At 42.5% G+C, this 18,453-nt stretch overlaps 1 protein-coding gene across 1 annotated transcript in view; it reads left to right on the top strand.

Annotated features, from left to right (window-relative positions):
• LOC110957341 (neurexin-3b) overlaps positions 1–18,453 on the top strand; it is a 373,395-nt gene that overhangs the window by 342,729 nt on the left and 12,213 nt on the right. The window contains 1 exon segment of the mRNA XM_051936556.1: positions 16,915–16,993. Within this exon segment, the coding sequence (XP_051792516.1) occupies positions 16,915–16,993 (79 nt within the window).

Raw genomic sequence — 18,453 nt, 5'->3', positions numbered from 1 at the left:
ACACACACGGTGCAGTTTGTCTCTGAGCAGGACATCAGCACATGCTCAGGGTGGTATCCAGGCTCACCTCATGCTGGGTCGCCTCCACAAATGGCTGACTGGTTAGAGCTCGCTACTAAAAGCTGCAACTTACCACCAGAGCAATAAAGCGGCACTAGCAGCCTCAAAACGCCACTTAAAACCATGCAAATCACCGACGCAATTAACCAATCTTCCCAATTATAATTGTGGATTAAAAAACATCTAGAATGTTATTCAAGACATCTTAAATCCAGATTCGCGTCTGTGCGGTGCAGATGTCATCTGTCCCCGAGCACATGCCAGTAGACTTACATGGATTATCAAAGTGGAACAGTCAGTATTAAATCCTGCCAAGCCATTTAAAAAAAAAAAGAGAAAGTTTGGAGGTTGCTGTGAGATCCCCCACGCTCTTAGTGGTGTTTAATTAACTTTTTTCCAGCACAACGGTTCTGGGAACAAAACTATTAGAAAAAAAGTTGAACTTCTGTTGCCAGCATTTATTTTCTTTAAGCCTTTGTGAGCTATTTTGCATCAGCCTGAAGAAGTTTCCGTGAAACGCTGCATCCTGACTTTGCATTCAGAAAGGTTAAATGTCAAAGAAACTATTTTTGAAAAGACACTAATTATTCTAGCTAATTCCCCACTTTCCTTTGCCATATTAGTAGAACATCTGATCCAATGAAACTCCCTCTGTAGGTGGAGGTTTCTTCAGGTGTATTTGAGGCTCTATATATAGCCTGTGAGGTGACTTATTCCACAGCAGAAGTAATAAATCTCCGTACGCTGCTGCTGCATTGTGAATACATTTGCAACCGGGGTGTGTAATGTTATGTCTGCATGTGTGTGGAAAAAAAGGGACAGAGGCTACATCTGTGCAGGGGTGTTCACAGATCTCTGCATGCGCTACTGTATCCGTGTGCGCAGAATGCACCATGTGTCTACAGGAGACGGTAGGATTTTAATTGAATATGTATCACACAGACAAAGCCTTTGATGTTCCACAGCAGTAATGTGTTCAGCTTCATTCCACTGCTGAGCTGTTAGCAAAGCCCAGTAATGTTTCTCCTCAGCGTCCGCCGAGAGCCGGAGCTAAACTTCACTGGAACCTGTTGATTTTAATGGCAAACGAAAGCAGGATAATTGTGCGGACAGATGTGTGTCTGCGTGCACGCATGAGCGCCTACATGTGTGTAAGCAAGCCGAGCTACGGCGGGAGGCCGACGGTATATTTTAAGTTATTTCTCCATTGGTTAGTGATTATGTTTCAACTTTCATCTTCTAAAAAGAGACTAAATCGAATGCTTAATTTGGTTTGTGCTCATTAGGAACTGAAGCCAAATGGGACCCCCGGCTAATATGGGACACGCTAAAGCTGCCAGCATCAGGCATTACGTAACGCCTCCATCGATTTGGTTATTACAGCCCGGAGTCCTAATAGCTGTTGACTGTGAGGAATACAGTAATATTGAAATGAATTGAAAAGGGGAGATCAAAATTTGGTCCACAAGGGGAAAGGGGAAGGTCCGATTTCACATATTTGTTTCAGGCTTCACACGTTCTCAATAGAAAGCCAATAGCTCTGCCTCCTGAACGTATCGTCTTACTTATTGATTGTATCGTTGCAATTAGTGAGGTCAGCTGAGGTTTATTTATGAAGCCCTTCATCAAAAAAACATACCCAATCCGGCCTAAATTTACCTAATAATAATGAGATACAAGTAGAAAAACGTTCACTTTTTCTGTTGGAGGAATTAGAAAAGCCTCACAAACTGACCCAGAATAAAATTGTTCCATGAGTCAACCAGAGAACTAATATGTTCAGATGAATTCCAGCCTAGTTAGGTGTGTAGCATATCTTAAAATGTTAAAAACAGCAGCTAATTATGCTGTTGATGATGACATACAAGTAGAAAAACTTTATTTTTTTGTGTAAAAGGATTTTTTTTCAAAAAAAGCCTGAACTAATTGAGCCAAACACGCTGATCCAGAATTAAATCCTTCCACAAGTCAACCACAGAACTGTTCAGGTTAATTCCAGCCTGGTTAATTCTGCATGTTCATGACTTTACAGCCCAGATCTAAAGCAGTACAACACAGTAAACTTACTAAATTAACAGCCATTTATGCTGTGGATACCATATAATAACAAGACGACATGGTCATCAATATCCCCCGCCACATGTGATGTCTATGAGTCTATATCCAAAATAGCGATAAAGGGCCATAACTCTGTTAAATATTATCGCACAGGTCTCATTTTCGAACTTGATCAAGGTGTCCATTGTGTGAAGCTACACACTAAATTTCATAATCCTAGCTGTAATAGTTTCCGAGAAAAGCTGTCCCCTTCATGTCGGACGGACACACGGAAGCACGGACGGACGGACAGACGGAGACCAAACCTATATTCCCCTTTTCCACTTCGTGGAGGCGGGGGATAATAATGAGATAGAAAAACTTTCATTTTCTGTGTTGAAGGAATTAGAAAATCCTGTATTATTTGAGCCGAACAAACTAATCCAGAATCTAACTGTGCCACGAGTCAACCACAGAACTAAAGTGTTGGGATGAATTCCAGCCTGGTTAAATATGTATATTCATGACTTTATGGCCCAGATCTCAAGAGAACATCAAACGCAGATCACATAAATTCACAATGAAGACCGAGCAGAGACCGACGATGTTCGGAGCCGCAGCGCAGCAAGTATTAAACATAAAAATGTATATATGTATGAAGAGTGAAATAATAACAGGGAAATGAATCAATGCGATGAAAACTGAGAACATTTGGCAGCTCGGGCTTAAATTCCGACACCGGGCAAGAAATGTGACACAGATGCAGATGTGTCTGCTCCTCTGTTCAATTATCTCACTGCAGGGCTGCTTCATAATCATATCATCTTGGACTCCAGCCGAGGGTGAGTAATGTGGACTTAAAATTCAGGAAGTTAATTATTTGGCAACAATTGTGACACGACTGGTTTGGTTGTCAAAGAAAATGCCCAAAAGAAACTGTTATTTAATAAAAAAAGCCCTTCATTCTGGCTTTGCTGGTGTGAATATTTGATGTTTTTCCTCTTCTTTTGACAACTGGTCAGACAACAAAAGGCATGATGATGATTTTCACTATTTTCTGCAAGTTTGTGGACCAAACAATTATTGAATAGTAATGGAATTGAAAGGCAGAAGAACAACAGGAGTCACAGCCCCACTTGAAATTTAAGCAAATCAACAACTCCAGCACCCTAACTAGTATTTTTAAACTATGGATTTAAGAAGAATGAAATGAGATGCAGTTTTATTCTGATTTAATTACAGCAGTCATGACTGTAATGGGGGAACTCATGGGAAAAAGATTGTTTTAGTCACACCAACTTGCTTTTTAAAGCGGAAACTGTTTCCATAATGTATTTTTATGCACATTTTGAAGTATTTCAGTTGAAAAATGAACTGAAAACACTTACCCTATTTAGCAACAACATCAAAATAAAGTTTTCATGCTTGCTCAAGGTGGTTTTGGAATATTTAGAGAGGAGTTGATGCCCTTCATGGGAGATGAAAACAAATTCTTTTTGAATAAGTTGAGACTTAATGAATGTTTAACTTTTCTTCTCTTCAATGCCAGACAACAAACATGGAATAATAGCAGCTGTCATGACAGAATAATCACAACTTCTCTCCATTTTTCTCTTGATTACACCCAAAATTTTGTTTCTTCTTCTTCTAGTCTTCTTCACTTTATTACAGAAATGTGTAACGTTGCCTTTAGCGCCATCTTCTGACAAAACTACACTGTTTAAATTATTTACGTCAAATCAGTAAATGGAAAAAAGCCAGTTATCATTTTCTTTTTTATCTTTTCTTTTGCAACAAATTTGGTTCAGATTTGCTTGAAAATTATCTAGAAATGTGCCTAGCATTATGTAAAAACAAGCCAGATTTGTGTTCTGTTACTTAGGTTTTATTTTGAGCTCCAGCGTCTTTGGTAAAAAGGAGCCTTTCCCATTTTTGTCCTGTCATGACCTCCCTCTTCTCCCTCCTCCCTATGTGTGCTCTCATCTCCTCTCAGCTTTTTTCTTTGGTCACAGCTTTCAGATCCACATGAATTCCTCACTTCCTCTTTGAAGGGAGAACCACAAATGGTAACACAAACCGTAGCTCAGACCTGTAATCGCTGCTACAATTTCACCTGAGGACGGTATGGGCTTGCATAGAGAGGAGAAATTTTCTCTGCACATCTCGTCTGCTCTCCTCACATGTTCGTCTCTTCAAAAACCTCAATCTCTCTGCTGTTGTGTCGGCGTACATGCCTGCATGTGTGCGAGCGTGTTTGTCACAGGGCTTCCCTGATGACCTTGTACGCTGCGGCACGGGGGTGATTAAGGATCAGGGCCAAAGACCATTTCCTTTTCCATGGGAAGATGAATGACCCTGTTTGAAAGTGGCTGCCTATGGCCTCGGGGCAATTAGAGTTTGCTGTGAGCCAGCAACCCTCACAGCTCTGTGTACAAAAGCAGGTCCTTGAGAAAAAGAGAAATACTCGGCACATAACCCATTCTGCTGAAACCAACACAGCGCGGTGACGGTGAACAAATTAAATGCGTTTTCGTTGCTGGTGGGGATTTTTTTTTTTTTTTTACCTTTCCAGCTGTTTCCCCCTCCTGCCCTCCTCTCCCACCCTCACTCCATTTCTCCATAAACCTGGAAAGAAAATAAAAAAGTGCTGACGACATGAGGCCACGACAGAAAGGCCCACCGAGGGTGCTCAGTGGAAATATCAATATTTGATCTCAGGAATCATTTAGAAAGAGGCTCTGTGGCCCTACAGGCTGGTTCTGGAGCTCATTTTGTTGTAATTTATACCAGATATTGAAGGACAGCATGACTTCTAGGCTTTTTTTCTTCTTTCACTGCTTCTGTTTGCTCTCACTTTATCAACATTACTAATGAAGATTAAACATGTTTCACTGGAATCGCCACTGTGGGCTATTTTTAACATACCTCTGTGCTGCCATTTCCATCTTTTTGCATCAAATAAAGCTTATCTGTCACAGTGCGAGCAAAAAGAGTTGTGGCAGCCTATTGATAGGGATATGGCCCAGTGCCATTGATTCCCCTTGTAATACAAGCCTCTCCCTTGTCGTCCTGTCAAAGCCCAGATCGGACATGATAATGCGCGCATCAGGCAGCCGTCAATAGAAAGGCGAAGCTTCCGCCGTCGAGATAACTATCTTATTTTGGTATGAGGACTGGCGAAGTGGAGGCAGCTAGTGAGATAGCGAGAAAGAGGAGATGGGAATCAGCCTGACCTCTGGTTTCTGTCACTTTCCGGGCCATTTCTCAACCTGAAAAATAGTTTCCCAAAGTAACGCATGTGGTGAAAAAAACATATATACGTGTGTGTGTCCCTGGTGACCTCGGAGCACCTTGGGAAAGAAGAAATTGCTTTGATTCGACTGTCTTTGATTCGCCCTTGCCTGTGTGTCATCCCTTTGATCCACGAACAGGCAACCACACTGGATATCCATGGCCACTGACTGCAAGGATGAGGAGTTCGAAGAAAATTGATTAGTTAGGGGTTTATTCCCATCAGTATAAAAAATAAATAAAATCTGCTTTAGCCACCGGGCATTCTTGCATCGTAAATAAAGTGAATTTGATAGCAGGGTTGTAGTGTGGATCCATAATGTTGTGTGTCTCCCTCCCTTACTCTCAAAAGCCTTCATTTTCTTAGTGTTTCCTTCAGCCTGTGGGCATAAAAAAAAAAAAAAAACACGTGAAGGTCATTTGCTGTGATAAGACGGTGGTGTGTTCAGGAGCTGCCCCCCCTCCGTGATGATATGACTCAGAGTACTGTACTTAAAGCGCCTTATTCCCAATGCCTCTCCAAAGCACGCCGCTGTTCACACTCATATTTCATGTCATGTTTTGTAACCCGGGGGCCACGGCTGAGTTTTAGCCTTTGCACTGCTTTTGCTGACCCAGGGGAGAAACTACAGACAGCGGTCGAGTACATTATGTCTTTCTTTTCCCCCTGCCGAGCACAAGCCGCCGCTTTGATGTGACCGATCAAATCACCGTCATGCTCAGCAGAATATTCAGCCGGAGACTCGGCCGCGGATGCAGCAGCTGCTCTTGTTACCATCCATGTATTTGACGAGTTTTATTCCGGGTTGAAACATTCGCCGTTTGATTAGCATGAAATTCAGACGCTGCAGTTTGGAAAAAGTCATCAGCTAACTGGGTGACGTTATGGTTTTATTTTTTTCCAAAAGATGAGGTACAGCATCAGAACCTCTTTAGCATTGATGTGAGTCCATTTATTCTCTTTATCTGTGGCACACACGCCATATTTACTTTGTTTGTTGGCTTTCTGAGCGAGGACATATGCCTGAGAATGGCGAGTTCCTGATGGCTTCGCTCGCACATCTCTTGAGCTGAGTTCTTTTTATTATCAGGCACAGGTGTGAGGAGATAGCGTGAATGCACTTTTGTTCCTGCTGGCACATTATTAGAGAGAATGGCTCAGTAGTTAAGCACAGTGATGAAAAGAATCTGATCTTCACGTCTGTTTTTTCCCCAGCCCCATTTAAACCAAAGGGACCGCGCTCTGCTGGAAAACCTGAAAAGTGTGAGAAGTGTGGCTTTTCTGTATTGAATGCTGGATTTTGTTTGGCTCTGGAAGGAATCTGTCAGACACCGGTTGCATTTATCTGCTTGATGTAGCAGAGCGGGGGGGCCCACGGTGCTGCTACCCACACGGGCAGGAAGGAGCGAGGCTGCAGGTTTTCTTTTTTCATGTTGTGAGTGTGCTGAAATGTTTCAAGTCGATCTTAAAGCGAGAAAGACTTTCAAGCCCGTATGCACACTGAGCTGCTGGTTCTTCAGACATACGATGCAAAACGATACGCTTTAATGTCCCCTTTAGGACATTTTTCTCGTGCGATTGTTCCTGCATGGACATATGGTTTGTTTCATCTAAAATCACAACCCGGTCTCACGGGGATTCGTGAAACTGTCACGTAAGTTTTAGTTTCGGTTTCGTGCGCACCAACACGATTTCGTCATGTTTTTCGTGCCGCTCACCACGAAATGTTTTTCGCTGTGGTAATCACATCTGAAAGTGGTTTATACCGGCGGATTCATGACGATCTAAGCTGTCCATCGGCGTATACTGCTTGTGTGATTGCGTTTGCGGCCGCCGGCCGCCGGACATTCTTGAAATTCCTATGCAAATTGGTAAGTGTACCACCGGCTTATGGTTAGGTTATGGTTAGGTTATGGTTAGGGTTATGTTTAGGGACGATGTCATGCAAAATATAGCGTTGGATTCGCCACGGTTTTACATTAAAAATATAATATACACATTCTTTTGAAATACGTTCTGAGTGGCACGAAAAGTCCGCCATTTAAAATACATTGGTGCGCATTTCGTGGTGAGCGGCACGAAAAACATGATGAAATCGTGTTGGTGCGCACGAAACCGAAACTAAAACTTACGTGACAGTTTCACGAATCCCCGTGAGATCGGGCTGAAAATCATCAGGGTCCTTCTATTCAACCAACTTTAATTCTCTTGAGACTTGTTTATCAGAAACTATGGACAATTAAAATGGTATCTATGGAATTTTGAACTCATACATCCAGTACTTTCAGAGAGAAAAAGTTATTAATAACTGCCTGTTGTCCCACTTCAAACATCTTTCTGCAGATTGAATTTTGAAGCTATTTTTGAACCACAATATCATAGGAATTATGAAAAAGAAAAGCCTGAAACGCATGCTGTTATTCTTCCTCATATTGGACAAGTAAATTAAATAGTCTTTGCTTATTGGTGAGTTGGAAAAAAATTGAGGCTGTCATGAAAAGTCCAATCAATTCAAAAATGCATAATTGGTGCAAAAAATCGATAACGCAGAAGTCCACTAGTGGTGTTTTCTGAACCGTATGGAGCTGAATTTCACAAAAAAATACAAAAGAAAACATACCGAGTGCTTTTTATTTGAAAAAAAAAAGAGGTTATTTTCAAGTGTGAGTTGAACTTTTATTTGAACTTTTATAACTGAGCAGGTCTGACAAGTTCTACTAAAAAATGACATTAGTGGATAGACTAATGCTGACAGAATGCAGTTCTGGGGTTTCAAAGTGGTTCTAAAAATGTAACTGAAACATTAAATATTTTGTTAATGTGGACATATTTTCATTTTCAGACCCTACTTTGTAGTTGTAGTATTAAAGCATTGTCCCAAAAGATGCGTTGAAAGTGGGTTGATGGGCAATAAAAATATATATATGTGATAAATCAAGCTAAAATTTCAGAGATGTCAATATTTTATGCCGTGAAAAAAATTCAGGCAAGTCAGAGAATGTCAAGCAGAAATTGTTCTGAAAGTTTGATGATCTCAGATGGAATGACCGAAATGTTTTTGCCTACAGAGACGGGACAGTCGAGCACATACTAGCACCATGATGGGGGACAAATTCACTCAATTCTAGAGGTGGATCGATCAAATAACGATAATATCCGTACCGACATTGGTATTGAAATGGAATGAAACTAGTGTAATGAAATCGATACTTTAGTTTTATGCATGAGCTGCTGCGGTTTCATTAAAAGGTCGACCTGACTGTCTGTCAGAGCGCCACAGTTTGCTTCTCTTGTGATTGGATGTTGTTCCATCATGTGACGAACAAACACCTCAGCAGCTACACCATATGTCATAGTGGTGGAAAGTATAACTTCAATTTCTTCCGTATCTCTGTCAGTCTGTCCAACCAAAACTGTGGAAAGAGGAGATAGAGAGGGAGAAGTCGGACTGAGACACACCTGATGATCAGACTGCAGGCAGGAAAACGCCGAACCAGTGAGCCGATTACAAAGGCTAGTGCTGTAGCTGGGCTATAACACTAAATAATCAATAATCACAATCATGGTTTTTAGCTTCTAATCACTGGCTTTGCAAAAGTTCCGTTACACGGTTTCATGATCTTTAGAGACGTTTACATGTCGGAGTGAAAAATTCCATTAAACAAACTGAAAGTTCTACCTTATAGGCGGGTGTCATTAAAGCTGCTGTCCGGAGTTTGAATCGCAGCGTCTCCCAAAACGCTGTTGGTCCCTCCCTCCGTCCCTCTGATTTCGCCCCTTTATTTGTGCACGCGCGCAGTACATAAGAGAAGTGCCCGGAGTGCTGCAGCATCTCGCCTGTTTTGCTGTTTTCCCCTCTTCTACATTTAGTACATTTAGTAAATAATAAAGGAATTACGTTAGAATGCTGTATTGAGTCTAACTTGTCCTAATACCAAAATAACATGAATCTGCTAGGACGAACGAGTAAAGCTTCAATATGTGATTACACTCGTGTATCCCTCTGGATGACGTTGTTTATCAAACTTAGTGCATTTACGCGTGTATATGTGTTACATTGTTTATTTATTTCTATCTAGAGTTCAGAATTGCATGAATCCTCTGACGAAGAGTATGTCCCAGACGCCCCAACATCTTCCTCCAGAGGTCGGGCATCTAAACGAAGCCGTCAGCCGGGCTATGGAGGCCGTGGTCGGGGAGCGACGCGAGCACCCCGAGCCAAAAAACGTCCTGCAGTCTCTTGGCCTGACAAGCCGTGGGATTGGTAACTTTTCTGGAAGTTGCTGAGCCCTGATGCTCTCTCCTCCACAAGCAAAACAAATGTGCGCGCGGTTGCGTAGTGCGTAGCTCGCCCACCTCTGCATGGGCTTGCTTGCTGTGCGCGTACCCGTTGATTGACAGCATGACAAAGCTGAAGCTCGAACTTGATTGGTCGGCAGCGACCGGCGCTTTTTGGAATAACATGGGGGTCTATGAGAGGAAGGCGGAGCTCAGGAATAAATTTTCATATTGTGTTATACTAACTTTATATTATAGTATCGAACTAGACTAACACATTTAAGCTTTGTTAAAAAATGATACATAAATTGAAAACAAACGGAAACTCCGGACAGCAGCTTTAATGCAAATTTGTTCTCCAGTGAAGTTGTATCAAGATGGAAGTCAAAAGAGTTGAGATATCTGCTCTCCTTCGTGCTGGCCACAACAAGTCTGACAGAGTCAAACAGCTGAACATCAGCCGGCTCGTCCACGGAGTCGCGGAGAGGCTCAAGAATGGTGAAGACCAGAAAGAGAGCAGATATTTCACTTATAGTTCACTTATGTGTGCTGTTTTCTGCATGGTGAGGCGTTCAGGGAACATCGGTACATGTATTGTCTGTCGATAAGCAAATGTTGAGCTGGTGAAATGTTTCACCTGTAACCGGGTGAAGAAGACAAGCTGACAATGTCTGTCTCACCGGTGCAACTACTGAAAAAGTTAGTCTGGAGTATTGCCAACACTGGCCCTCGGTACAGAATCTTGCAGCATTGCACACCGCTACTCAGTTCAGGCTGATATGAAGCTTCAGTATTATCTTCTACAGGTCTTTTCCGATCAAAATGTCCCCTTTGTGTTGATGTTTTGTCATTCTAAAGTGGTAATTTAAATCCAAAAGGACCAAAACTGTGGAATGTAACCATTTGATTTGTGTTCACAGAGTCTCCACAGCAGCAGTGTTAGTCCTCAATCAGCGTCTGCACAGATGCATTCAGGCACAATACGACAAAGAGAGCAGGTCAGCCGGGTTTTGCGGTGCTCAAAACTCAGTATACAATCACTGTAATTATGCAAATAAAGCGAAAGTAGAAAACTAGATGTAAAGATGCTCTTCAGGTTGTGTTTCACTCGCACACAGAAAAACATTCGCTCAGCCTGTGTCGGCGGCTGAGATGATTGAAACAGGAGCACATCTGCTCCATTACATGATGCATACAACTGAACAACCCCATCTCACACAAAAAATTGCATTCCTATGCAAATACACTGCATTTGCGTTTTGGAAGAAATACATTTGATATAGTGGGGAAAGCTTCCAGTTTGAAGCAGCTGCATAATGAAGATGGAAGCAACAAGACTTTTGCCTGGAAAACGGAGGATTTTTGTTATTTACTCATTATTTACTTCTAGTTTTGACTTGCTGTTTGTTCAGGTTTAGGACAAGATCATGGTTTGGGTTCAAAAACAGCCTTTATCCAACACATTTAAAGCTTTTCCTTCCATTTTTTTTAGTTTCCTGGGTGATAACTTATGTATAATTAGTGGACTAAAAAGAAATGACAGTGAAGCGATGAGATAAATTGCAACTACACGATGTATTTGTGACAAAATCCAGCAGAAAAATCCCTGAAAACATAATTGTAAATGCAGCTTAGTTGCACAGTGATGCAATTACTGTGATGCAATTGTGAGACAGTCCAGTATTGAAACACATTTCCTCATACAGAACATTTGAAGCCTCATATGGGCTTCAGCAAACAGCCAGAAATGTGGATGAAATTCACACTTCTACAGCAAAAACCAAAAACAACAAAACAGAGGCATGTGCTTTTATTCAGCTCTCACATTTATTGGCTGAGCTTTGAGTCTTATAGCTGGATGGGCATAGATTTTCTATTCCTGTGTGGGAAAAGTTTTTCATAAAAGAAGTGTTGGTTCGCCAAGCTTCGAGTTTATTGTTAATCAATCTTGCATCGTCTTTGTTCAGTCTTAGGTCAGGCCTGACTGGTGATGTAACGCGCTCTCCATTCACTCGCAGAGGTAATTGCAGCATCGCCTGTTAATGGTCTCTGCCTCGCTGCCGGCTGATTCACAGTAGTCAGTCAAGAATTCCTGATTAAACACCAGAGAAACGTTGTCGAGACGGAGGCAGCCCAGCGCCTTCTCCATTTTGTTTGTGTCGGTGGCATCAGTTGTGAAACTCAAAGCTGCGTATTTTGAGACCCGTCTCCCAAGGAGGCTGTCTATCTTCATCGATTGCCACTGTGATCCTTTTAGTTGATGTGCTGAAGTGGTCAGAGGTAAATGCTGTTTTAATGAAGTCTGGCTATTGATTTGGCTGTGCTGTTTGCATGTGGAGTTAGGAATTTGAGCGTCACTTGAAGGCTGGGTAATCAGGATAATCAGCCGTGATGCACATAGCGTTTTTTTTAATGTACTGAGATCATCGTGCATAATGCGCTTTCTTCACACAGTAGTCGAAGGCACGCGCATGCATATTAAAGCTTCCCACACACAAAACAAACCAGCCTCTAAATCCCACCACCCAGACTCTTAAAAAATGACGATGAGGACGTTTGTTGAGAATAATTACACCAAAAGAGAAAACACTTTGCTGCCAAAATATATCCCACTCTATGCTATGGAGATTTAGACAGAGAATTGGATTTCCCCAGCTGTGAAATCAGTTTTTGTAGCCCCGCTGGCCAACCGCATCATTATGCTATACCCCGCTGTAGGCTCCCATCACTGCACACACATGAAGCCTATGCCTTTTTCCGCTTCACAAGCTCCTTTTGCATTTTACAGCATCTAGCCTCATGCCATATGTTATTATCGACGTCTCTGGTCGACTTAGAGAGAACTGTGAGCGCCGTGTGTCACTTCATTGGTTCTGCATTAGTCCAAATGCGGAAAAATGGCACCCTAAGCCCTTCATGAGAAGCACTTCAGTCTGAACCATTGTGACAGACCCCAGATACATCATGTGTTTCTGAAAATTAATCAGGCGCACATCTAGTGGGTCTACAAATGTCAAACGTCACACTTCAAAAGCCCTCTTCAATTTCTCTGAGTGCAATCAAAGTCGCTTAGAAGAGAGGGTCTCTTGCTCCGAGTTTCGAGATGATTTTCAGTCAAACGGGAAGTGAATACATCGACTGGAGTGCGTCCTTCTGCCGTTTAAATGCAACTTTTACAATATATGAGCCAAGGCAGCCAGTCGTCCTCTTTTAATGAGCATGGACTAAAAGATGAAGTGCTTAATGATTTTTTCGTTGCAGGAGCTCTGCAGTGCCGTCCACAGCTCTGGCCTCGGTGTGCCAGCAAGTCAAGAGAGCGCAGAGATTATGAAAATGTGCGATGAGGCTCACCTCGGGGCTAAAAGCCACACCATTTGACCGTCAGAACATTGATTAGCCTGCCAGACGCCTTCTTAATTTAGCCGTAGCAATAACAGTCCCCGGGTTAATGTTAGCAAAGCTCTTTTTCGACACAGAATCTGTAACATTGGCTGGCCTTATCTCTCTGTTTACCCTCATGTCACATTTTTACTCACTGTGACCTCATGTTTTAGTACAACATAAAGTCTCCATGGAAACAGCAAAACCGTGGCAAGACATAATGTAATTTAAGCTGTAGAACATGACTATAATGGCATCTATAGTTTTCTTAGAAGGACAAATGAAAGTTGAATTTATTTGATGATTTATTTTACAAAAGTCCAGCATTTTTAAGGTTGCCACAGGTGTTATCAGTACTGAAAAAATAAACAAACAGAGACTCTGCATACTATAGATATTTTACTACTTCCATTATTGATATGTTCCCTCTCTTATCACCTATTTGCTCTGTGTAAACATTGTCTGCACTTCAGCCGAATAGTCGTCAGTGTCCTCTCACAATTTTAGTTTTTTACGGATTGTTTTTGTGAATTTTTAAATAAGACGTGGACATGAAGTGATTTTGAGTAAATATATCACAACTTTAAGCTTAGACCTGTACAGCATGGCCATAATGGGAAACAAAACAAAAATTGTCCATAATTTAAAGGACCTTCAGAAATATTACCTAATTTAGTGTTTTGATGATAATGGTGGCTGCACAGTGGAGTAGTGGTTAGCACTTTCGCCTTGCAGCAAGGAGATCCCAGTTCGCATCCCGGGATCTTTCGGCATGGAGTTTGCATGTTCTCCCTGTGCATGCGTGGGTTTTCTCCGGGTACTCCGGCTTCCTCCCACAATCCAAAAACATGCTGAGGTTAATTGGTTACTCTAAATTGTCTGTAGGTGTGAATGTGAGTGTGATTGTGTGTCTGTATATGTAGCCCTGTGACAGACTGGTGACCTGTCCAGGGTGTCCCCTGCCTTCACCAGAGTCAGCTGGGATAGGCTCCAGCACCCCCCATGACCCTAGTGAGGATAAAGCGGTGTATAGAGAATGGATGGATGGATGGATGGATGGATGATAATGGTGGATGCTGGTGGGAGTGGTTTCTTTAAGGATGATCCATAGGACACCAGAGGTCACTGAAGGGTTTGATGAAAAATACATGAATCTTATTTCTGTGGCCATTGCAGTCACCAGATCTGGACCCAACCCAACTGAACACCTACGGGAGATTTTTCACCAATGAGATGTTGAGTTCAAGTCCAACTATGGTAGTTCTTGAACTAAGATGTTGGACTGAGCTCTCCACCGTTATCACCAAAACACTAAATTAGGTAGTATCTATAGAAAGAATGGTGTTCATCTCCCCAATAGAGTTCAGAAACCTGGAGTTATGTTAATTTGTCACCAGTCTGAATGTTTGAATATCAAAGATGCTTAGTACTCATTACCCTCTGACCCCTACACTTTTGATGATAATGGTGGAGAGGTCTGTCCAACATCTGGTCCAAGAACAACCATAGTTGCTCAGTTGGACTTGAACCCAATGTCTCACTGGTTAAAAAAAATCTCCTATAGGTTACTGCAAAGGCCACAGCAATACGATTCATGTAATTTTCATCAAACCCTTCAGTGACCACTTGTGCCCTATGGATAGGAGGAATTATCATCCTGAAAGAAACCACTCCCACCAGCATAGAAATATATCATCACTGCGTAAAGGTAGTCACTTAGAACAATTGATTTGCCACGACCTTAAGACCCTAAACATGCCAGAGAAAGGCCCCCACAGCAAACAGAGCCATCAGCTTGTTGAGAATATGGGGAAGGATAACTCATATGAGCTTTTTTGGTTTTTACATCACTGAACTCTCAAATGTGCAGTCGTCTTCTCTACAACTCTACTATAACATCCCTTTTTACTGCTGTCTTTTCCACGAATGTAACTTTTGAAACCAGTTGAGCGTCTTTGTGACTGAAGCTCCTGCCATCTGTGCACCAACAGTGAACCCTCTTTCGAAGCCAGCTAGACCTTTCAGACTTTTCAGTTACACCATTTGGATGGTAATTGTACCATGCTGTGGATCTTAGAAGTGTTTGCTTCGGTTGCATTTCTCCACTCATTTATTCTGTTTTTTCCTTTTATTTGTCACCCATCTGTAAGTGTTTGTTACATAAATGTTCCAGACGCTGTTCTCTGCTCAGTATTTGACATCTGGTGCTGCAGCTCTTTTTCCTTCTCACCTCAGTGGTGAACACAGACAGCTGAAAAATAATAAAATAACATAGTCAGTTTTACTTGACTCATTTTCACAACGAAGCTCTGGAACAAGGCTGTGGATACATGCGCTTCATGTGTCCAAGTACTGATTTTATTTCAAAATGAGAAGGTTTGCTACAGCACTGATAATTAAATGTGATTTATTGAGATAAAACTTGGTATTTTGAAGACACAGATGGGAGGATGTGAGTAGAAGGCTCTGCGAAGTCGATGCATCCAGAGCAGCGAACACGTTTGCCGTGCTGAGATGCTGTCTGCGTCGACTGCAGAGAAATGCAGCATGAATGGACAAGAGAAAGGCAGTGTTTTCGGTTGATGCTGGGTTATGGTGAGATGGTCTCGGGCTGAAATTGCTGGAACAGACTTTGAAGTGGCTCGGGTTTTTCATCTCTCTCTCTGTGTCCCTGCCTCCCACATCTGCTGCTATCATAATAACAAGCAATAACCCTCTTTCAGCAATAACCAAGACTTTTACGCCCGTAATGTGGCTTCAATAAATAATGTCATGTTTACCAGGGGGCCATATTTTACAGCAATTTAGTTTAGAGCCTCCCTTTTTGCATAGTATTTTTTTTCTGTATTTTTTTGGGGCCTCGTCATGCTGGAGTACAGTACATAATGTGGTACATTATGCACAGGGGCGCAAACACGCATTAACACATTATCAAATGTACTGCTACAGAAAATAACACGGCCCATCATACGTAATCATGGCACACACTGGGAATACGCTTTGAAGAATCAGCTTTCCTCCCTGTGTGGTTGGCTTGAACATGCATGTAGTACATCGGCATACGGCTGGAGGTGGACGGCTCTCTGTTGGCCCGGTTGAAAAGCGGCAGCACAAGCATGGGGGCGCTTTCATTAGTCTGTCAAACTCAATGATATTTAGTGCTCCACACCCTTGGCCAGGACTGGAAAACTCAATCAGCACTCTGATTTCATAACCCTGCTTGGTGACAGGGCTTATTTTATCGCCCCGCTGATTCATTCTAATAAACGCCGGCTGCCCAGTGCACCACTGCTGAAATACAGTCTCCCCCCTCTGTCCTCCATGGGTCGACCCAAAAGAGAAGGGGAGGTGGTGGGGGGGATAAATCAGAATTGTGGGAACTGGAGGGTGCAGATAATCCATCGCCGGTCCGGGTGTAGCTGCCGAGTCCGCCGCCCCGTCCCTCCCTCCCTCCCTCCCTCCCCCTCCGCCTTCCTCACCCTTTAGCACAAATCAGAGGCCGGGACGCCGTTGATCTGTGTGGGCTTGGTGGGTCCATTGATTGTGGACGATGGAGGAGGAGAGAGGCGATAAATAGTCGGAGGCAGAGTGCGGAGGGTGAAGGAAAACAATTATCTGCGGAGGTGGAAAGCACATAAAGTGAAGAATGATAAACACTGTGAAATATGATTGACTCCAAGTGATATATGGAAGCCGAAGGACAGGCGGAGAGGCCTGTGCGTGCAGAGATATCCTTGAATGGAACGGCTGGGTTGAGGACTCACTATGCTGCAGCGGGCCTAACCACATTTTCCTGTGCTTGTGTGTGTGTTTGTGTTATGTGTGTGTGTGTGTGTGTGTGTGTGAATGTGTCTCTTCCCTAACAGACAACGGATGACATTGTTTCGTCAGCCGAGTGCTCCAGCGACGACGAGGACCTGGAAGAGTGCGACTCCGGACACACAGGTGGGATGAGTGTGTCGAGTTGTGCTTGCTCTGAACCTGGTCTTACTTCTCCTTATCTTTCTTTGATTTGCTACCGAGGAGGCTTCTCCTCTTAGCATCATGTCCCATGGGAGCTTCAAGTGTAACTTCAAAAAAAAATAAAAAAAAATAATGAAGTAGCCACTTTGAGAAATATACATTAGCAAGAGGAGTTTCTCAGTGTATATCAAAAAAAAGTTTTTTAAAGAACTCTTTGGAGATGGATGAAAGCAGTAAGAATTAACTTTATTCAACTTTAGCGTGCTCTCTGGAGGAAGTCACAGCTTTAACCGTTAAAAAAAAAAAAAGTAGTAAATGCAAGCAGGGCCTGTTAAAGCTTCCATCTCTGAGACAAGTTACACTTAGCTATGGGGCCACTGGTTGCAGACATGACGAAGCGTTGATACTAATTTTGTTCTCTCAGCATTCGATCGAGAGCAAAACTTTACTCAACAAAGTACGAAATTAGTATCAAGCCCCATGTCGCCCGCACTGATGCTTCAAAATGTATCTGTCCTGTACTTGGTTGATTTCCTCTTGCTGTGCGTGTGTGCGTCTCTCTTGACAGAGGATACATTTTGAGATTCTTTCGAGAACAAAGATGCTTTCAGCCTAGATACTGTGATATGTAGCAGACTAACTGCAACAGAGCCTCTTCCTCCCTTTTCCTTCTTCTCTTGTTTGTACCTCTGTTTCCTTCGTCGGAGGCTTGCCTTACCTGAAACATTCTAATAGAGAACAGATATCCTCGAATTTCTGTGCGCATCGTCTCTCTTCCCTCCTCCCTTTTACACGCAAACACACACACAAACACACACAGGTATCACTTTGTGATTAGTTCAAAGTGATATTCACAAAGAAAAGATGGAAATAATGGTGCAGATTTTAAAAGGAGTGGTTATTTTGAGGCAACTTGGGTTTGGACGACTTTTGAATGAGCAGCTGTCAGTCAAGCTTCTGCCCAGGAGCAGCTGGCACTCATCCTAATAACAAGGAATAAACCAGGAGGCTGGTATTGAAACTGACTCAGTATTAGAAAAAGCAGCTCCCCTTAGGCACTCTGAAAATCATTAGCAGCTACGGCAATTTGATTGCTTCACTGTCCTTCAAAATACCATCATAGGAGACTAATTGATGCCGTGCTAATCTGGCTAAACATGGCTCAGCGTAACACCAAGCATATGTCCACTTTTTCCCTCCGCTAATAATGAGCCTCAGCTGAAACAATGCACTGCCCTTTCACTTTTCGTTATCGGTGGCTTGAGAACATAACAGAACAATCAAGCCTTTATTTATTTCTCTCGGAAATGACTTCCGTTCGTGCACTTTAGCAGATACTCTCCCTGTAATTTTGCCATTTTTTTCCCCAATCTGCTCAAGGAACTCATTTCCTTTGAAGCCTTATCACACTGTAATAGCATTTGTTTCCTTGAAATTATGAC

Source organism: Acanthochromis polyacanthus, chromosome 16, assembly GCF_021347895.1.
Source record: "Acanthochromis polyacanthus isolate Apoly-LR-REF ecotype Palm Island chromosome 16, KAUST_Apoly_ChrSc, whole genome shotgun sequence".
Lineage (NCBI taxonomy): Eukaryota > Metazoa > Chordata > Actinopteri > Pomacentridae > Acanthochromis > Acanthochromis polyacanthus.
Note: the sequence above shows the minus strand (reverse complement) of the source record. Positions and strands in the feature narration are given on the sequence as shown.